We start from the raw sequence: 21,368 nt of genomic DNA, 5'->3' as shown, positions 1-21,368 counted from the left end.
TCCCCCGCTCCGGGCTGCAGCGGCGCAGGCGCCGGGCCGAGCCGAGCGCCGAGCGGGGAGCGGGCGGCCGTGCTCCGGGCCGGGGTCCCGGGGGAGCAGGTGAGCGACCCGCGCCGCGCGGCCCCCAGGCCCTTGCGGAGACGCCGCCCGGCCGCGCTGCGCCGGCGCCCCGCCTTCCCTGCCTGGCAGCACCCGTCCTGCCTCTGTTGGCATCATCCCTCCTCCCCCCTGCCTGGCATCCCTCCTCCCCCCTGCCTGGTATCTCCTCTGCTCCCGCCTGCCTGGCATCCCTCCTCCTCCCTGCCTGGCATCCTCCTCCCCCCTGTCTGGCGTCTCCCCCTGTCTGACAGCCCCCTCCACCCCCCCGGCCTCTCCCCATTCTCCTCCCTGCCTGGCATCTCTCTGGTCTCCCCCCCTGCCTGGCATCTTCCTTCTTATCCCTGCCTGGCACCTTCCCCTTACCTGGCGCCTTCCCCTTACCTGGCACTCCCCCTCCCTGCCTGGCATCGTCATCCCCTCCTCCTTTCCTGATCTCTCCCCCCACTCCTGACTCTCTTCCTCCCCCTGCCTGGCACCTCCCCCACCCCGAGCCGGGTATCTGTCTCTTCCTCCTCCCCCCTTCCTTGCACCTCTCCCATGGCTCCCATCTTACCTCCTCTCTAATACTCCCCCCCCCCCCCCCGCCTGGCATCTTTCTCTCCTTCTGTACCTGGTTCCTTCCCATCCTCCCTCCACCTGCATGCCCCCTCCTTCTCTTTGCCTGGCACTCTCCTGCCTGGTACCTTCCTCTCCTCCCTCATGTCTGGCACCTACTCCTCCCCCTCGCCTGTCACCTCCTCCCTGCCGAGCATGTTGCCATCCTGCTCCTGCCTGGCACCCTCTCCCTCCTACCCACTCCCCTGCCTGGCACCTTCCCTCCTTCCCCTCTGCCTGGCACCTCCCCACCTCTCCCCTGCCTGGCACCTCCCCACCTCTCCCCTGCCTGGTACCTCCCCTCTTCCCCCCTGCCTGGCACCTTCCCTCCTTCCCCTCTGCCTGGCACCTCCCCTCCTTCCCCTGCCTGGCACCTCCCCTGTCTCCACTTGGCATCCCGCCTGGACACCCCTCTCCCACCCAGGCTGTCCCTCTGTCTTCAGCCTTCCTGTAAGGCACCTCCCCCCAGCCCTGAGCCGGTAACCTCTCTCCCAGGGGCATCTTCCTCCTCTCGTGACCTGTCCTGCCTCCTCACACTTGTCAGAGTCGCCTCCAGGCCAACACCACCTACGTGTGACCCTGAACCGCTCTCAAGCCCCCCGACCCCATACCTATAGCACTGCCTTTTCCTCGTTCCCCACACCCCCCCCGCTCAAGGACTCCAGTTCACAAAGTGGGTTCCGACGCCAGCCTGTGGCCTTCCTGCTTGCGCAGGAGGGTGGGACCAGGAAAGCCGTGCACCCGGGGACAGGCCAGCATGAGCAGAGCGGGCGGGTCACGAACAGGCCTTCTCTCCCTGCCCGCCACCCCTCGGACTCCCTCAGATGTCCCTGGGCTCCAGAAGCCATCCAGGTCCCATCCGGGCCTCCGGGTCGTGCCCTATGCCTCCGATGCCTGGCTGCCCCCCTCCCCGTTCGCCGCCTGTGGCCACCCTGTTGTCCCCCAAACTGGCCTCCCCTGCCGGGCCTGGGTCTTGCCTGGGTTCTCTGCTCTGCTCCGTCCTGGCTCAGTCCTGCAAGACCTGGTCTCTGCCGACTGCCTCCTGCTCTCACACTGCTCCCGCTTGCCTGTCACCTCCGTCCTGGTCCCTTTCTGCACCCCTCCTGTTCTCTTTCTCAGACCTCCTTGTCACAGACTGTGGTCCACCCAGCTGGCCCCCTCGGACTCCCTCATCAGCCCTCGGAGGTCCATTTGGACTCTGCCTTTGGGGCTCAGGGTCTGGGCCACCCCTCCCACTGCCCTCTCCTTTCAGATTCTCCTCACAATGGCCCTTGGTGCTGCAGGTGCGGTGGGCTCTGGGCCCGGGCACCGAGGGGGCACTGGATGACTCCCCCGCTGCAGGACCCCGCCACCTATGACTCCAGGCCTTCAGCACCCACCCGCCGTGCTACAGGTAGGCGTTGCCCCCTCCAAACCCGGGAGCAGGAGCCCTGGGATCCCCCTGAGAGGCGTTGGCTCTTGGCCTCCAGTCTCACCCCAAGGCCGCCTCTTGGCACTTCGGCCCCGAGCCAGACCCGTGACCGTGCTTCTAGTCACCCCCTCCCACTGCTGCGGCCACTCCCCAGACCCTGGTGACACCTCCTTCCACCCTTCCGCCGCCTCTTCTGAGCGCCCTCACTTCCTGGCTCCCCGCTCCTGCCTTTCAAAGCCAGTCTGAGCCAGGAACCAGTGAGGCCGAAACCAGCTTTTGGTTCAGGTGAAAGCGGTCTGGGGCTCTGGTTTCTTTCACTTCCTCCTCCCCCACAGACACGCCGCCCCACCTCCTCTGTGCTCAGCCGTGTGTGTGCTCGTGCACGCACATGCACACCGTGTGCACACACGCTCTCTGCTAGCTGGGAGGGGCCTGCTTCTGCCCGACACGCCGGGGCTGTAGAAAACGAATTCCGGACGTGCGGTGGCCACCCTCTACACGGCTTCCAGAACCCCGGCGGGGGTTTGTTCCTGGCGGGAGGGGGTGGCTGCGGCGGCCTGTGGCGTGGCCTCAGTAGGCGGGCCTCAAGCACACAGGGACTCCAGGCCCCTTGCGCGTGAGTTGGACCTTCTTGAGCCTCCTCTTGGCAGAGCGCGAGGAGGCTGCCCTGGCTCCTGGTCCGGGAGGCCTGCGGTTCTGGTCTGAGTCCTTCCTGCCCAGCCCCCACCCGCCATTCTGGCCACCTCACCAGCGGGAGTCCCCTGTGACAGGCTGGGCGCCGTGGGGCCCTGGGGGTGTTAGGGACTTAGTCCCGGCCCTCAGGAACCATAATCCGGCAGGAGGAATGGACTTAGGGGGTCCCGAGGGAAGTGCCCAGGAGACAGCTCAGGCCTCAGGCCCGTGGAGGAGGGGGAAGGCCTTGAAAGGAACAATTTGAAGTGGGCTTTCAGAGATCCGGGGGGGTGGGTGTAATGAGGGTGCCTTCCTCAGCTCCTCCTTCCTCAGAAGCAGCGGACGAACTTACTCTCCTGCCTGGGCTGTTCTGAAGGTCAGGGCAGCCCGTTCCCCTCCCAGCTTCCCCCCCGCCTTTGCCGCCGGCCCAGAACGGTGCTGTCACCGGCTGCCGGGGGAGCCTGGTGCTGTCACCCAGTGCTGGTCACTGTGGAAACAAATGCAATGCTGTGCAGGAAAGTCAAGCCCCCAAACAAAGGTCCTGCCCCTTGCCCCACAACCTAACCACTGCCTTGTGTTAAGCGTGGGCCTGTTCCCCCAGCTAGCAGGGCTTGGCTTTTTCATGCAGAATCCTAAAGAAAAGGTGAACCCTGGTGCGTGTTCGGGGCAACTCTAAAGTTGTCTGAGGCTGTCTGAGGGTGGAGGCCTGCCTAGTAGGTGGGGCTGATGGGGGGGGGGCAGCTGGGGTCCCCGGGAGGTACACCACAGCCAGGGTCCCCGCGTGGCGAGTCCTTGTACATCATGGCTGGCCTGGGGTACGCTGAGCTAAGCCCTAACGGGGCTCTCCAACAGAGAGAGCTGGGTTGTTCTAGACCCAGCCTGAAGGAGGTGATCACCCTGAAGGATGGGCCGTTGAGGAGGGGAGGCCTGAGAAGCTGGTGGTGGGGGGAGGGTGGGAGGCTGAGTGCTCTGGGTACATCCTAACAACACGTGGTCCTGGAGTAGCCCCAGGTCACAAGGAGAATTGAGGGTCCACCCTGAGATTCCTAGGGACTCGGGAGTCCCAACCTGTCTATGTGACAAAGAGGGTAAGGAGGGAGGTGCTGAGGGAAGTTTCTGGCGTTTTGTTTTGGAGTCACATTCAGCATGTGCTGTCTCAGGCAAGGAGCCGGCTTTGACGCTCGGCGGCTTGGGCACGTGGTGTCATTTGGATGCTGACAGGCCCCGTGCTACCGTCTAGACAGCACGGTCGGCACGAGCCCAGGCGTGCAAGCAGCTGGAGGCTGTCTTTGCCCCGAGCGCTGGCAGCGTGATTGCAGGCGAGAGCTCGTTATTAGCGAGCGTTAAGTGGCGGAGGTAATGAGCTGGAGGTGTCACCAGGAGGGGGTGTCCCGGGAGGAGGTGTCACGAGAGAAGGCTGGGTTACAGACACCCAGGATGAGTGAATGGCCCTCGGGTTTGGCAGGATTCGGAGGCCTCTCAGATCACCGCATCTGGTGGGCGCGCAGCTGAGGGACGCCTGGTGGGGGCTACGGCCGTGTCCCTGGTGTCCCCATGCGGGTGAGGGGTGTGCAGACCCCCCGTCGCGGATGAGGACCCCGTGGGAGAACAGTTGCCCACCCCAGCCAGGCCCACTCCTTCGTTTGCTTCCCAAGCTGTGAAACCCATTTCTTTGTTACCTAAACTTACGTCCGGGAGATCCGAGAACGTGTCTTACGAGCATGTGTCCCCCGCTCATGCCTTTCCCGGAATTTGCACACTTGGATCATCTCCCTTGTCAACCTTCTTTCCAGACCGAAGAACGTACTGGGGCCCGGAGCGAGGAGCAGCATGCTGTGGGGAGGGGAGAAAGGCGGGGACAGGAGGACGCTGGAAGGTGGGCCTGTGTTCCACCCCACCCCAGAAAGGGTTGGAGGCAGTTTGCAAAGACACGCGTAGTGAGGAAGGCAGGACGTGGGGACCCGAGGGGCGGGAAAATGTGCTGCAGCCTCAGATAAGGTTAGCGCGCGAGACACAAGCCGTGAGGCCCCGGGGCCCCTTCCGCGGTGAGAAGACAGGAGCGCGGGTGTCATTCACGCTGCCCAGAGAACCAAACGCCACCGGCTCAGAGACGCTGTGATTTGGGGCCGTGAGACCCCAGGAAGTCTCTCCCGTGTGATGGCGCGAGGGGGACACTGGGTGACCAGAGCTAAGCGGTGTCCTCAGCAATACCGCAGGTTTCCCCGGGGCCCAGGCAAAGAGCGACACGATAGCGGGCCGCCATGTAACCATCGCTGATCGTGCTCGATCCCAACCCGGAGAAGTGCACGGCACACCTTCAGGTTACACGCTAATGGTCGCAACATTTCTGAGAAGCATCCAGCAGCGGGGAGGTCTGTTTAAAATCGGGAATGAAGTCCAGTCACGTTCTTGGGGAAGCGTAGTATCCTTGCAGGAAAGCAGAGACCTCCGTCCGCACGTACGCCCAGCAGGTGAGTTTGGGTACGGGGTGAGACCAGTCACACGCCTTATGCCCTAGGTCGCAAACCCACCGAGAAGGAGGCACGCGTGTCTGTTGCGGGCTAGAGAAGGAAGCTGGAACCTGAGGCCTGGATGTCGCGGGCGGACCCGACGCCCTAACTTGGGTTTGCTTACCTAGGGCATAGGAAGGTGGAGACGGGCTCCCTCAGGCCAGCGAATGCACCCACAAGGGAAGGACAGGCTGCAGGGGACGGCCCTGATGTCACCAGCCCCGACCCAGGAGAGGAGCTTGTCCAGTAGATGTCAGGCCCCCACCTCATCGGGCAGAGAGCCCCTCCCAAGGAGAAGAGGCCTGGGAGGAGGGGTAGGATTGTTCCAGAGTCTTCTCTCCAGGAGAACAGAGTAGAAGTTTCCTGGTGAACACAAAAAGACAAGAACACAGGGTCCCCTCCACAGTGGGGGTGGGGCCGGCCATATTGCTGACAGGAATACAGAAGCTCAAGCCCTCACCTGGGAGTGACATTTGACCCTCCCCCTTCCTTCTCTCTCTGTTGGAGCAATCACCTCATTTTATTTAATTTATTTTATTTTATTTTATTTTATTTTATTTTATTTTATGTCCTAGACGCATCTCAATTCTGCCCACCCATTTCTCACGTCGCCACCCTAGTGGGGCCGCTGCTGTCTTCTGCCCGGACCACGGAGATAGACGCCTCAGTAGCGCCACCCCCCCCACCCCCCCACCCCCCTCCCACTCGGTCTGGGCCCCTCCTCCCAGCCCCAACCCACCAAGGTGGCCAGAGCTTCCTGCAGTGCCGACCTGATCTCTTCTGTCTTCTGTCTTCATGGGCTTCCGGCACCTGCTGGCACTCAGGGCCTTCGCACATGCTGTTCTCTTTGCCTGCAACACCCTTCCAGCTCCCTTCACCTGCCTGGTTCTGTCCATCCTGCAAGTCTCCACTGGGATGCCACTTCTTGCAGGGAGACTTTCTCCCCCCTTCCCCCGATTAGGCATCAAGTCCCACCTCCTTACGTCTTGTAGCGTGTACCCCAAATTTAAATGATCCCTGGTCGTGGTCCTTCAAGGCACAGCCTGCATCTGTCTTGTTCAGCACAACGCAGAAAAACGCTTTGTGAATGAATGAGGTGGGGACGTGGGGGGGAGGCGGCTCTGACCGCTGATCTTGACATGACCCTGAGACCCCTTTGTACCGTTAGCCCTGCCCTCTCTGCACCCCCACAACGCAAGGGTGGGCCTTTCCGGCCTCCCCACCCTGAGCTGCCGACACCTGAGCCGCTCGTGGCCCACAGCTGGGCAGTCCGTCTCCGAAAGGACCCGAAAGGCTCGCAGACACCCCCCATGTTTAGTGGTTCTTAAAGTGAGGAGAATCTTCCTGCCTGTGACCCTGGCCTTCCCCTTTGGAGTGACAGAGAATAAACCCCTTTCTGCCTCCGTGACGTTTGGAGGCGGTTGTCCACACTCCCTGGGTCTGCTGTCAGGAACGTTCAGGTCTGGCTTCTTCAAACGTCCCAGACTTGGGGGCTGGGCTCTGTCCCTTGCCAGCTGGGCTGATGTGGGCAGAGGCACTTAGTTCTCTGAGCCTCAGTGTCTCCTCTGTAAGGTAGGACCTGACTCCCCTTCTACAGAGATTCGGTGGGATGCTAAGTACTGAGCACTCGGGTCAAGATCCAGAACGCCGTGAATGCCAGAGAGCCCTTTGTCACCCTCTGGGTTAAAATGTGATGCTCAGTGCTGCCCTCCCCACCAGCACGTCTAGCTGTCCTCTGTAGACCCTGTGACCCCGTCTCCCTTGGTTCCAGGCCCAGCTGGCCATTCTCGCTGCTGTTACACTGTTGGTTCAGAAAGGCCTGGAGCCAGTGAGAAGCCCCTGGGCCTCTCCTCCCGTCCGCTGAGAACCCCGTTCTCCCCGCTCCCGTATCTTGAACTCAGACACAGAGTTCTCTGGTTAGCCTTAGCCCGGCTTCCCAGCCAGCAGCCCTCCATCCAGCCTGACGCCGTCTGCGTATTTGAGAAGCCTGCCTTCTTTACCTTTACGAAAGTTTTGAGCTGGAAATTTAAAAAAAGTGAGCCGGCAGGTGGAGGAGAGAGCGCTGTGGTCCTCTGACTCTCCTGAGCTGTGAGCAGATTTCTGATTTCCTCCCGGGTCAGCAGCTGAAGTCACAGTAGGGGCCCAAGGGGGTGGGCTTGGAAGAGGGCCCCCCCACCCCCCCGCAGGGGGAGGGCAGGGGTAGGGAGAGGGGAGGCGGAGCTCCAGCTCGGTCTCCAGATCCCACACCCCACCCAGCAGGAAACATTATTTTGCTTTTGCCTTCTCTTGCCTCAGTTTCCTCTCTGAGCCCCTACTCTGCCACCCCACCCCCCATCTTACTCTCACCCCTTCCTTCGAGAAAAAACCATCTTAGATACCCTTTCGAAAAATGCCCATTGCGGGGAGGTGCCTGGGTGGCTCAGTTGTTTCAGGGACTGACTCTTCCTGGTTCATGGGTTTGAGCCCCCCATCAGGCTCTACACTGACAGCACAGAGCCTGCTTGGGATTCTCTCCCTCCCTCTCTCTCTGCCCCTCTCCCCGCTCTTTCTCTCTCAAAATAGATGCACATTTTTAGAATGCCCTTTGGGTGGACCACAGCCCCACCAGTCCAGACTCCCCTGCCGCACCCCCCCCAACAGCCCCGCTCCCCACTTCTGTGGCCTGAGACCCCAGAGCAGCTCCCACAGGACAGAGGAGAGCCAAGCACACGAGCACAGAATACTAGCAACCAGTGTTGACTAAGAGCCTCTTGCAAGTTTTAGCAACTGTGGAGGATTTTTCGTGGTTCAGCTGATCCGTCCTCACAAGAGCGAGAGAAACTGAAACACAGTTTCATCGTGTTGGTGCAAGAGTCCCAGTTGGGGTCCGCCTGGCAGCGTCCCATGGGGGAGGAACAGCGAGGTGTGCCGTGACCCAAACCACAGTGACCCTGAAGGAGGCAAAGCAGCCAGCCCTTTCTATAGGCCCAGCACTGAGGCCCAAGGTCAAGGCTAGTTGTCCTGGTGCACAAAGCTCCCGCCCCTCATTTACATTAATTGCTGGGCCCCTGGGCGTTGAGAGTTTGCAACCCCTAAAATTGGCGGAGGGGGGGGGACTTGGTGAATTGGAGAAACCCTGCCTCTTCAAAAAGGGACAGCCCCTGTTAGCATTCTCTGATTGTTTCCAAGTGCATCGGTGGGCTTGTGTGGGCAGATTTCCAGTTTTTTGAGAGATTCTGGAAATCTGGCTGTTGGTGTGAAATCTCTCAATTTTTAAGATTTTAAAGAGCGTTTTTAAAAATGTTTTTAATGTTTATTTTTTTATTTTATTTTTTTTTTCAACGTTTATTTATTTTGGGGACAGAGAGAGACAGAGCATGAACGGGGGAGGGGCAGAGAGAGAGGGAGACACAGAATCGGAAACAGGCTCCAGGCTCTGAGCCATCAGGCCTGGTTAGGGTTAGGGTTAGGGGTTAGGGGCTGATGCGGGGCTCGAACTCACGGACCGCGAGATCGTGACCTGGCTGAAGTCGGACGCTTAACCGACTGCGCCACCCAGGCGCCCCAATGTTTATTTATTTTTGAGAGAGAGACAGAGCGTGAGCAGGGGAGGGGCAGAGAGAGAGAGAGAGAGAGAGAGAGAGAGGGAGACACTCCGGGCTCCGGGCTGTGAGCTGTCAGCACAGAGCCCGATGCGGGGCTCGAACCCACAAACCGTGAGATCATGACCTGAGCCGAAGTCAGACACTTAACTGACTGAGCCACGCAGGCGCCCCTTAAAAAGTGTTGAAGACACAGTGTGGGCAAAGTGACACCTGTCTGCCTGCCCACTGTGCAACTTCCTCCCTGGGGCTCCCCTCCTGCGGTCACCACCCACCTGGTACCTCTTCTAGCCCTCTGGCCCAGAGCCCTGAGTCAGCATTCCTAGCCCTGAGAACTCCATCGAGGGTCCCACCCTGAGAGGCATTGCATTGAGCTGCGGTCACTTTAGACAACCTCTTGTCAACGATGAATTTTAAGCAAAATGCAAAGAGGCTTGTTGAAAACTTGAGGGTTTTCCCCCAGGTAGAAACAGATATCCCAATGACGTGTTGTGAACGGGAGGGACCACGGGTAGAATCCCCCTCACAGTTTGTCTGTGTTTTAAGCCCAGAGCAGTGGCCGGTGAGGGCATTCAGGGCAACTTTGACGACCAACGGTGGCGGCCGGGGTCGGGGGGGGGGGGGCGGCATTTGGTGAGCCGAAAGGAACACGACCTTGAGATCAGAACATGGTGGGTTTGAGCCCACCTTTGACTCGTTCTCTGTCTGGCTCTGAATCAGTCATTAACCTTGTGTTCCTCATCTTTAAAATGGGTATAGTAGTGGTTCCGTTGGTTAGGCGTCCGATTTCGGCTCAGGTCACGATCTCAGGGTTCGTGAGCTCGAGCCCCGCGTCGGGCTCTGTGCCGACGGCTCCGAGCCTGGAGCCTGCTTCGGATTCTGTGTCTCCCTCTCTCTCTCTCTGCCCCTCGCCAGCTTGCACTCTGTTTCTCTCTTTCTCTCTCTCTCTCGAAAATAAACATTAAAAAAAAATAAAAAATAAAATAAAATGGGTATAGGAATATCCAGCCCTTTAACTCCCTGGGATGTTGAAAGAACCAAATTAAATAACGCATACCGAACTATTTTGTAGGCTATGGAGCTCCGCAAAGATGTACGTGTTCATTTGAAGGGGTTTGACAACCCAGTATCTGGAGCGTGACACATAGACGTGGGCTGGACGCAGTAGCGTGCTGGTAAATATTTAACAACCGGCTCCCGACAGGGTGGGAAGGGGGAGCTGAAATCTGATTTGTACTATTTGCCAATTTCCATGGCATAAATACTCCTACCGCGGCCGATTTTAAACCAGCAACGTGACACTGCAGCACATCACTGGATGTTTCTATGGTTGAGCCCATTTGCTGCCAGTCGAAGACTAGCCTCAGAGGTTGTGGGCTGTCTGGAGAGAGGGCTGTGTCCTGGTGCCTGTCCTTTTCCAGAATAGTCAGCACAGACCCAGATGAAGAGGGAAGGTCATGTTCAGGGATTTGTGAATGACACACAGCTGGACAGGATGACAGATACAGCGGATAACAGAACAGGGATTCGAAAGATCGCGAGCTAGAATAATGGGCTAATTCTTATGAGACGGAATAAATATAAGTATCTGTGCTTGAGTCCAAATAGGCAGTTTTACCAGCAGGGAATGGGAGACGTGCTCCGGCACAATCAGAGTAGGAAGAGAATTGGGGGTGGGGGGCGCCTGGCTGGCCCCGTCGGTGGAGCCAGCGGCTCTTGATCTCGGGATTGTAGGTTCGAGCCCCACGTTGCAAAGCCCCAAGCTTTGCATGGCTTCAGCCAAGCCAGGGGACGTAAGGGGAGAGACCGGTGGCAGTTGGGACTGGCAGGCAGGCCACAGGAGGGCCCACACAGGGAGCCCACACTGAAAGCAGTGTTAGGGGGTGGATTCGTTTCCTAGGCTGTAACAAAGTACCGGGCTGGGCGGCTTAAACAATGGAAACGTATTTTCTGGAGGCGGGATGTCGAGATCCAGGCGTCAACAGGGTTTCGGGTCCTTCTGAGGCCGTGAGGGAAGATCTGGCCCGGGCCTCGCTCCTCGGCTTACAGATGGCTGTCTCCCCGCGTCAGTCTTCCCTCTGTGTGTATCTGTCCCCGTGTCCCAGTTTCCCCTATTTTATGACACCAGTCATACTGGATTAGGGTCACCCTAATGGCCCCATTTTAACTTGATTACCTCCGTAAAGACCCCATCGCCCAATAAGAACATATTCTGAAGGTGGGGGGGTTAGGACTCCAGCAAATGAGTTCTGCTGGGGGAGACACAACTCAACTTGTGCCCGGGGGGAGGGGACCGCGAGGGCTGCCTTCAGAGTTTGGAGCCGCGTCTCATGGAAGAGGAAGAAGATGAGCTCTAGGTAGCCAGAGCGTCCGGGTGGTGACCCAGGGTCGTGTCCACCGCAGGAGGAGCCAAGGCGGAATCCATTGGGCCCCGTGGCCACTGGGACGCCAGCTCCTCGCCTGGCTCTAGCTTTCCTCGCGTGGGGACGGGCAGAGCCAAAGGGGGGCCTCGAGCCCCTTGTCCCCGCAGGTGCTGCCAGGCACTCACCGGCGCACCCCACAGCTGGCTCCACGGCCCCCTCCGCCAGGACCAGGATCACCCTTGGGCATGGCTGCTGCTGCTGGCTTCCCCGCCCCTGCCACAGGCCAGCCACCTGCGAGCCACGGCCCCTCTGCAGGGCCAGCTGGTGGGAGCTGAATGCCTCTCTTCCCCGTAAGGAAGCCCAGGGCTCTGGCGTGGGGCGTGCTGCTCCGGCACGCCCCCGACCCCTTGCCAGAGCGGCCGCTGTCCTGCGTGCAGGGGTGGACGTGAGCTTCTCACCATATGGATGCCGGGAGCCCCTCCAGCCCCGGTTCAGTCCTCCTTGTGTCCCGAGGGCCGAGGCTGCGTCTAGTGTCTGTTGTGTGGCTGAGCCGCCCTTTGCACTGAACAGTCACACAGGAGGTGCCCGCCAAGTGAGCGGCAGGACGGCAGACGAGGAAGGGGACAGGCGTGCAAGGAGGCCCTCCCTGCTTTTCTTCCAGATGCTTCCCTGGGCAGCTCTTAAACCTCAGCTTCTCCTGGCCCGGTGGTCTCCCGTAGAATTCTTCTTAGGTGTGAATGCAGGTGCTTTGCTCCGTCTGGTGGCTTCGGAATGTTTCCCTGCCTTCCTTTCCTGCAGCCCTTTACCAAGTTTCTGGGCTGCACACACAGGCTTCCCGTGTAAGACCCACCCTGCAGACTAATGCTACTTTCTGTGCTCAAGGAAGCTTCCGGTGGTTTGGATGGAACCCAGACTCTTCACGGGCTCCCAGAGCCACCAGAATTAGCCACTGTGAATAACTGCCTGGCTGACCCCTCAGAGGTACCCTCCATGGTATGTGGGATGGTCCCACAGCTGGGGGGCTCTGGGGGCTCCCTGTTTTCACTACCCTCCCAACTGGGGGCTGTTCGACAGCAGGACCGCTAGGACCCAGAGATAAGGCAGAGCAGAGGCAGCCAAGCCCCGCAGGCTCGGGCCAGCTTAGCATCAGGAACCCAGTAATGGCAGCGATTACTTGTTAAATGTGTCCTCTGTGGCAGGCGCCGTGCTGAATTCCGCACATAACACGACCTCCTCTGAATCCTCACATCTACCGGTGAGTCAGGCGTAGGGCTCCCTGTCTTGAAGACAGGGAAAATGGAGCTCAGACGGGTCGAGTAACCTGTACAAAGTTACGGCCACCCAGTGGCTGAGCTGAGTGTGAACCCAAGACCATCCAGCTCAAGAGCACGGCTTCTCAACCCCGGGGCAACTTCACCCTCCAGGGACAAAGGCCGATGTTGAGAGATATTTTTGTTTGTTGCACTGGAGGGGGACCGGGGGGAGTGCTTTTAGAATTTACTGGATAGAGGCCAGGGATGCTACTGACATCGTATGATACATGAGACGGCCCCCACAATAAAGAATCATCCAGCCCCAAATGTCAATGGTGCTAAGGCTGAGAAGCCCTGTTCTTGGGTCTAAGCTCAGAGTAATCACACTTTGGTGCCTGCAGAGACCCCCCCCCCCCCAGGGCAGTGGGCTCAGGGCCTGGGGGAGGACGGGACCCCCGAAGAACGGGGACAATGGGTAGGGCAGTAAGGCCTCCCTGTCCCAGCCCTGTCCCAGGACAGACTAGGTGGCAATGGCCAAAACAAAAGCCCAGATCTGGGAGCAAGGGCGAGGGCGTCAGGGCTGGCTGAGGGGCTACCCGGAGGGGGTTCATTGTACGGGTGGGCTGGGCACCAGCTGGCCTTAATTACAAAGGATCCTCCTGGAAACGAGGCGTGGGCACCAAGAAGGTTCTGAGACCACTCCTTCCCTTTCCTCCCTTCTGCCCACTCCCTGGTAAGTCTTCATGAGGCCTCTCAGCCGTCTCCACAGCTATTCAAGCCCAAGAGTAAAGAGGGTACCCTGTGTAGGGTCATGAGAGAGGCCGAGTCTAGCTTGGACTATGAAATCCTTGATCATAGACCAGCCTCAAAGACCATCTCCTGGTTTTAAAATTTTTAAAATTTATTATTGTTTTAATGCTTATTTATTTATTTACTTATTTATTTATTTATTATTTTCTTTATTTTGAGAGAGACAGAGACAGCACGAGCACGACAGGGGCAGAGAGAGGGAGAGCATCCCAAGCAGGCTCCGCATGGTCAGCGCAGAGCCCAGTGTGGGGCCCGAACCCACAAACCACAACATCATGACCCGAGCGGAAACCAAGAGTCAGACGCTCAACCGACTGAGCCTCCCAGACGCCCCAGTGTTTATTTTTGAGACAGAGAGAGAGAGAGAGAAAGCATGAGCGGGGTCGGGGCAGAGGGAGGGCGCTGACAGCAGAGAGCCTGATGTGGGGCTCGAACTCACAAACTATGAGATCCTGCCCTGAGCCAAAGTCGGATGCTTTAACTGACTGGAAGCATGCCCTGAGGTGGCTAGGTGAAAGTTCTTTAGAAGCTTCTGTGTCTCCATGAGGTGAGAAGCCAGGGCCTCAACTGGGAGCAGGAGTGGGGGAGGAGCTGGAGGTCGGAGGGGAGAAGATGTGGAGACTCGTGTAGGAAGCGGAGTGGGAGGGGGTGTGCGTGGACGAGGGACAGGGGGGACGGCTGGGCGGCAGGAGGCCAGGTGAAGTCGGTGCTCCTGAACTGACAGCAAGACCTGGTCAGGGTGGCCGTGTGTCTTTGTCCGGCCACCTTCAGGTCCCGGGGACAGGGGAGGAGTTGGCAAAATTGGATTGAACACTTAAGTAAGAGAGTCAAGAGTCTGTATGTGCAAAGGATGTTAAAATGGTAAATTTTATGTTACGTGTTTTATCATTTAAAAAAAGAGGATCATATGTAACAGTCTCATTGTGATGAGGGGTGCAGGTCAGAGAAATGGACCAGCGGTTCCAGTGGGGTCACGGGCTTTGGGCATCGGGGAGCTGGGCAGAGTGAGCTGGAAGGAGGCAGGGTGGCAGTCAGAGTGAGCTGCTTCGGACTGATAAGGGGGTGAGGGGCCACTGGAGTGACCAGACCCAGGAGGTGACCCTGGAGCAGGTGGCTGAGGGAGGGTGGAGAATTTCCAGAGGAGAGGTGGCCACGGAGCGAGAGACCAGAGGTGTGGAAAGACCCCCCGTGAAGATCCCCAGAAAGCAGCAAGAACAGGGCAGAGTCCGTGCGTGTCTCCGAGTGTCAGGGAGGGACAGCGAGCCAGGGGCTAGAGCCCTCGAGAAACGGGCACCAGACGTGGGGCAGATGCAGAGCCAGGGCTCTGGAAGCAGCTGCGAGGGGCAAGGAGGGTCCCTACCCACCCCGAGGCCAGTGGTAGGGGTGCTCTGGGAAAAATTCTGCCACCACAGTGGCAGTTTGGGGGGGGGAGTCCTGGGGCCTTCTGTGGTGCCTGACACGAGCAGGGAGAACACATCATGGCAGGAAGGCAGGTGCACTCAAGGCAGACCATGGGAGAGACAGAGTGTCGTGTGAGGAGGGGAGGGCATGGCTTTCTCAGCCCCCTCAGCCCCTGCACGGCCCACCCTTGACTCCTAATGGAGTTGAAGATAACCTGGGAGACCAGGTCTGCGTGTGGCTTCTAGGCATGTTTTATCTACACAGTCCATGCACGGTGGCATTTGGTTTAATTTCCCTGAAAAATTCTTTAAGGACATGAAGTTTTGTTTTGTTTTTGTTATTTTATTCTACTCAGTTTTCTTCACTCAGGTGACATCCTAGACTGCAAAATGCAGCGGTTCGCAGAAATCCCTCTGACCACCTGGGCAGAGTGGTAGCTGAGGCCTCAGAAGCTCCTCCGGTGGGGGGGGGGGGAGGGGGCAGGACATTAAGCCACCAGGAGACTGTCCTGACACTGGTCATGAGGAAGCACTGAGTTCCAGGAGAGCGAGGAGAGGAGTCAGAGGTGCTGGGATGCGGCTCCTGTCTGCCAAGGAAAAGGAGGGCAGGAGCCTGGGAGCCATGGGGGTGTAAACAGGGCAGGAGTGATGGCTTTGGCCAGGCAGAGGGCACGGTGGGATGGGTGCGTTCCCAGGCCCTGGCTGGGATGGGCAGCTCAGGAGGCCGGCGGAGGCAGGAAAGGCTCGCCACTACCTGGAGTCTTAACAGCCTGCGAGTCCCAAGGACATGAATCCCTTGTTTTTGCCCCTGAATCTAGTAGACAGGCCAGTGTTGGTCCAGAGGGAGCTGGCTGGGGAGTGAGGATGCACCTCCCTACCACCGCACCAGGCAGAGCTGGCCCCATGTGGCACCCGCTAGGCTGCAGGGGACTTAGAGCACACCTCAGGATCCCGTATAGATACCTCCCCATCCTCCCCAGGATGGAGAGCAGGCCAGCTTTTTTTGTTTGTTTGTTTTTTTGTGGGTTTTTTTTTTTTTTTTTTTTGCATAGTGCTATAAGCTGTTGGGCGTGGATGGCCCCAAGGGACCAATTTATGGCGGTCGGTGGTGAGGGGAGAGTGCAAAGCTGCCACAGATCCAAAATATGCCTCCCCTCTGGGCTGGTGGGTGCTCAGGCCCCCGTGACCCATCTCTCCACCCCTCCTGTGGCCGGCAGTTTCAACATGCTGATGTTTGCAGTTATCGTGTGTGAGGTGTAGGTGGGAGTCAGAGAGGGGGCCGCAGAGCACCCCATTAGACTGATGAAACCCCCCGCATAACAAGAGAGGAAGGACTCAATCGTGCCACTTATCTTTCTCGTACACCTGCTAACTGAGCAGGACCCTGGGGACCCGGGCAAGGCCTTGCCCTGCTCCCAGGAGGCTGACTGCACAGTGGTAAAGGCTCAATGGCAGTGTGAGTGACAAGGACCAGGTCTCACCTCGGGTTAACGCCTTTGGTTAAATGGTGTGGGCCTATTTCTGTTTCTGTCTCCCTCTCCTTCCCGCCTGGTCTGCCTTGGTTCTTGTCTCTGTCTTACAGAATCCTTGGATTTCAGGACAGGAAGGCCCTAGGAGTCATCTGCCTAAGCCCCTCCTTTTACTCCCGAGAAAGCTGAGGGGCAGGGAGGTAGAACAACTTGCCCAAGGTCACACAATTATCTTGGTGTCCTCGTTTATCTTTGGTTTTTTTGTGTTATGTTTTTCGCTTCTTTCTATCATATTTGTCTTTCTTGCGTGTGTTTGCAAAACTGACACGGAAAGGCAAAGTCACACAAAGAGACAGAGGGCCCCCTTGATAGTAGCAGGGGGTGTCCAGCCACAGAAACATTCTCGCACAAAGGGAGAGGCGCCCAGCGCTGCTCTGGCCTGGGAAGAGTAGTGGGGGCAGCCTGGAGGAGGAGGATTGTGCCACGAGACATCCTGGGCCTGTCCGCCCCTGTCCGGTCTGCTGGCTGGGAGAAGTTCCTCACCAGAGGTGGGGGGTGCAGGCTCCCCTCCACCCATCTCTGGGGACTGGGCCTGGCCCCAAGGTCTAGCAGGGGTTCCTTGGGGGCCTGGGATTGAGACCAGGCAGGTAGGCTGGGTCAGAGCCGCCTCTGGGACCCCTGCATGTCCTGGGTTTAGTGACCAGAGGAGAAGGTGGGAGCTGGTTAGCAATGGGCCAGAACACAGAGATCAGAGGTCCTTAGCCTGAGAGCTCCAGGTGGGCACTTTCCGTCTGTCTGTCTGTCTGTCTATCTGTCTCTCTCTCTCACACACACACAACACACACACACACACACACACACACACACACACACACACACACAGGCTCACGCCCCAATCAGTGAGGGTAATATTGCTGGGGGTATACAGAAAAGGGGGCAGCGGAAGGAGGTCTCTCCCTTCAGTCTGATTTCCTTTGTTCCTCCCTCGCCTTCCTCCCTCTCCCCTTCCCAGCTCCCCTCCTCTCCTCCTAGCCTCCTTCTTCCATCCTCCCTCCCCGGCCCCTCCTCCCCCCCCCCCCCCCCCAGAGCCGGTCCCCGTAACAGGACTTCCACTGAAGGCGGGGAGGGTGGGACCAGCGGGCTCCGGCCTCAGCCTCGCCGCCCATCTTCCCGCAGGGAAGGAGTTAAGTCTCTCCGCTGCATCCCTCCTCCCTCCTCCGCCTCCCCCGCCGCCACCGAGTCCTGCAGCCAGGCCCTGGGCTGACCTTCACCGGGAGGGAGGCCGCAGTGCGCATGCCCGGGCCGGCTCCCGTCCGGCTCCCGCCGCTGCCCGGGCCCGGGGCGGGCGAGGGCGAGGGCGGGCGGCCGCGGGCCGGGACGTGCCCCCCGCGCCCGGCCGCCCTCCGCTCCGGCGCGGTGGAGGGGGGCCGCCGAGCCCGTCCCGCCGGCCGCGGCGCATCTCTCCCTGAGCGGGGAGAGGCGCTTTGCCATTTGGTGCTGGTGGTGCTTCGGAGGGAAGGAGAGATGGGGGGACGGCAGGGGGGACTCCGGCTCCGCGCCGCAGGGCGGCCGCCCTCTGCCCGGACACGCGCACGGTCTGCCCGGAGCACGGCCTGGGCCGGTCGGGCCGGGGCTAGGGGCCCGGCTGGGCTGGGAGGCAGGCCCCCTGCCAGCTGGAATCGGGGCTCTCCCGGGGCCTCCACCTCCCCCCCGGGCCGGAGGCTGTGACTGTGGCCGTGGCGCTGCTGAGCGCTCTTCTGGGGCTGAGCAGCTGGGGATCCTGGCCTTTGTGAGATGCGAGTCGGGGCTCCGGGCACCCACACCTGCGCCTCTGCTGTCTGGTCTGAAGGCTCCCCGCCCCGGGGCCGCACACCTAGGGTCGCCTCTGTAAAAGCAGTAGGCCGACGTGCCCGCTGGCCCGCGCCTGGTCAATCACATCTCGTGAGTGGGCTGGGAGGTGCTCAAGATGTGCCTGTGCGTGCAAATCCGTGTGGTTCCTTGTCCCTCCAGCGTTTGCACTCATGTGTGTGCCCGAGGGGCCTGGATGCATTATGTATCTGCTGTCTGTGCTGGCATAAGGGTGTCTCCCAGCGAAGCGGCTGGGGGAGCCGGGGCTGGTGCTGGGGTGGCTCAGGAGGGAGTCATCTTTGGACTTGGGTGACACTCACCACTTCTTGGGTACCACCAGGGCCCTTGGTCTGACCACCTCCTGCAGTCTCCCCCGCCACCAAGACCAGTCCCCTCCCCAATGCTGGGCATTCCCGCTGTCCTTCATATCCCCCTCAAACTTAGCTGCCCGAGCTGGGGTGCCTGTCAGCCTCTTTGCTACCTTCTTGCCCCAGAAGGCCTCTCTGAGAGTTGAGAACTCTGAGCTTTACACAGAGCCTAAAGGTGACTGCCCCTGCCCCACTCCCCCAGAACCTCTAAGGTCTGGGGTCTCACATGCCCGTGCAGGAAGCACCCACAGTGGGTGGGGGTGCCCATGGGGACTCACACCTTCAGGTAAGTGGCAGAGTGTGAGCTCCGTTCACTGGCCCACTGGGCTTCGGGTGGTTGCAAGAGTTAGCAGGCATTTGATGGCGAGCCCCTGTGTCCAGGCATAGGGGAAGGTAGCAGGACGTAAAGACCGGATCCTGATGTCAGGGGACCACATTTGGGAAGCCAAACCTACCGTCTCAGACGCTGGTCAGGCAAGTGCCAATTCACAGCATAGCATCGATGGCAATGGGCATTCAAAGAAGAGAAAGGTTGGTGCGCAGGAGTGGAACTAGGGAAGGCTTCCTGGAGGAGGTGGGGCCCATGCTCAGCTTTAAAGGATGAATGTGATCTGGACAGGCAGAGGAGCAGTAGAGGGATTCTGGGCAAAAGAACAGTGTGGGAGCAGAGGCTTAGAAATGGGAACGAGCGAGGGGTTTTGGACGTTAGTGGACAGACTGGTGAGTCTATGGGGGAAGCTGGGTAGAGATTTGGTAGGAAGGGGATATCTAGGTCCCTTGTTAAGCCAGCAGTCAAGGAAGGTTATCCTGGACCACTCTGGCCTTTCAGGAGATTGACAGTGGGCACCTGAGGGGACAGTGACAGGCAGGAGCACATCCAGGGTCGTAGGAAATCAGGCTGCAGGCAAAAGGGCTCTCCGGGCAGAACACTCCCTTGGTTCTTCGTCTGACCTCTGAAGGCATTTTGAAGGGGTTGAGGATCCCGGAGTGTAATTCTGGGTCTTTAGGGTGTAACTTCAAATAAGTTGTCCCACAAATTCCCCCCCCCCGCATTTCCCTGCCCTCACCTGGCTTCTGGCAGTGCAGCCCCTAGAGGCACAGAAACTTGACCCACTGTCGTCCCAAAGCCCTTGGGCTCTTTCTCCAGAAGGAGGAGAGAGGGGCGTGGCCTTTGGGGGCAAGGGTGGTGCTGTGGTTCCCAGCCTGGTGAGCTCAGGATTTGTCCCTCCTGTTTCCTGTCCCTCCTTCGCCCCAGGGACTGCCAGCTCCCTCCACACTGCCTCTTCTAGGGCTCCCTCAGAATCCCACACTCCCCGGGCTTTCTTTGGGGCCTGGAGGCTGGCCCTACCATACCCAGTAGCCCCAGCGCCTCTGGGTCCCCTACCCCCACCTCATGCCCCATTCCAAAGCCACGAGGCCCACCTTGCCTCGTTCTCTCTGCCCATCCACCCAAGCACCCACCCCAGCTCCTAGCCTCCCCTCTCATTCTCTCTTCCTGTTCTCATGAGTCCCATCCACCTCCCTTTTCCGAAATCCTTCCCCCATTGCCCTCGCTTTCTCACATAGAGACGAACAAAGACTCACATCCCCAGAAATAGACTCACACGGAGCTGGAAGGCACAGGCCATGTCCTGCCACACACGCACCCACAAGCGCGCACACGCACCAGAGGCTCCCGTGGAGGGAGGCACACAGAGAAGGCGTTTGTCTGTGCACGCACGTAAACAATCACACCCACAGCCACCGAGCCGTGCCCACACAAGGGTGCAGACACACACACACACAGCGGGCGAGACAAGGGCGCACACATCTGTGGACGCGAGGGGACACCGCCTCCCCGGGCACACCCACCACTGACGGCCTGGTGCAGGAGGAAGGCCTCCTCCGGGCTCCGGGCTCTCCCCCCCCCCCCCCCCCGGATTCCTTCCAGCGAATGTTTCCCTACTTGGCCTGCCAGGTCTCTGGGGAAAGGGCCTCAGAAATGCATCAGGAGCCACTTGGGGGAAAGTTGGAACTGACTGTTCCCTGCCTGGCCGTGCCGGCGAATTCCCTAACCGAGAAACTATTTGTGGCGAGAGCCCGGGTGGCCGGCGAGCCCCCCGCCACCTCCCCTCGCGTCCCCTCCCCGCGCCGCCTCCCCGCGGGCCCTCGGGCGGCCTCGGGCTGCAGTGCCGCTGCCCAGCGCCCGCGAGCCGGGCTCGCCGGCGGGCCTCGCCGCTTATCTGCGCTGTTTGGACAGCGAGGGTTGGAAAGGCAGGCGTTTCTGTCCCCGCCGAGTCAACAGGCAGACCCCGGGCCGCCGGACTATTTCTGTCTTATCAGTGCAGGAATGCGGCAGCCGCGGCGGCGGCGGCGGCGGCGGCGGCGGGCGGGCGGCGGCGGCGTGGGCCGTGGGCCGTCAGGGCAGCCCTGAAGGGGCCCCCTCCCCACTCCGCTCGAGTAGAAGTGTGAGAGAGCCCAGCAGGACTCAGAGGGGAGAGTTGGAGGAAAAAAAAAGGCAGAAAAGGGAAAGAAAGAGGAAGAGAGAGAGAGAGTGAGAGGAGCCGCTGAGCCCACCCCGATGGCCGCGGACGAAGTTGCCGGAGGGGCGCGCAAAGCCACGAAAAGCAAACTTTTTGAGTTTCTGGTCCATGGGGTGGTGAGTGGGGGAAAGTTAGCGGGGGAGGGTGAGCGAGCTGGCTCGGGCTGAATGGAGGGATGATCGGGAGGGGCCGGGAGGGGGCTCCCGCTCTCCCACCCCTCCGGCAGGGGCGCCGCGGCCCCGCGGCCCAGCCCCGGGACTGTGCCGGCGCCCTGGCACTCGAACACGTCGTCAGGCGGCGGGCCGGGGATGGGTGCCCGGGCGGGGACGGGAGGCGTTTGCATGGGTCCTTGTCAGGGGCTGGGGGTGGGACTTGGGGACTGTCCCCCCCCCCAAGTGGGGGGGGGTCCCCTCCGTACCAGACGTGTTGTCTTCTGTTCTCTGCCTGGTGGGCCCAGGTGTCCCCCTG

General features: G+C 59.9%; 1 protein-coding gene across 9 annotated transcripts in view; it reads left to right on the top strand.

Annotated features, from left to right (window-relative positions):
• SMARCD3 (SWI/SNF related, matrix associated, actin dependent regulator of chromatin, subfamily d, member 3) overlaps positions 1-21,368 on the top strand; it is a 30,139-nt gene continuing 8,771 nt past the window's right edge. For 2 of the 9 annotated variants that reach the window (XM_045496207.1, XM_045496212.1), the window contains exons 1-2: positions 23-99; positions 1,946-2,086. In XM_045496207.1, the coding sequence (XP_045352163.1) occupies positions 2,048-2,086 (39 nt within the window). In that variant the 5' untranslated portion in view covers positions 23-99; positions 1,946-2,047. Of the gene's footprint in view, positions 100-1,945; positions 2,087-20,342; positions 21,017-21,368 lie in introns of those variants that run through there. The other 7 variants (XM_045496213.1, XM_045496208.1, XM_045496214.1 and 4 more) reach the window with 7 other exon arrangements.

This window comes from Leopardus geoffroyi, chromosome A2 (genome assembly GCF_018350155.1).
Source record: "Leopardus geoffroyi isolate Oge1 chromosome A2, O.geoffroyi_Oge1_pat1.0, whole genome shotgun sequence".
In the NCBI taxonomy this organism is placed as follows: domain Eukaryota; kingdom Metazoa; phylum Chordata; class Mammalia; order Carnivora; family Felidae; genus Leopardus; species Leopardus geoffroyi.
Note: the sequence above shows the minus strand (reverse complement) of the source record. Positions and strands in the feature narration are given on the sequence as shown.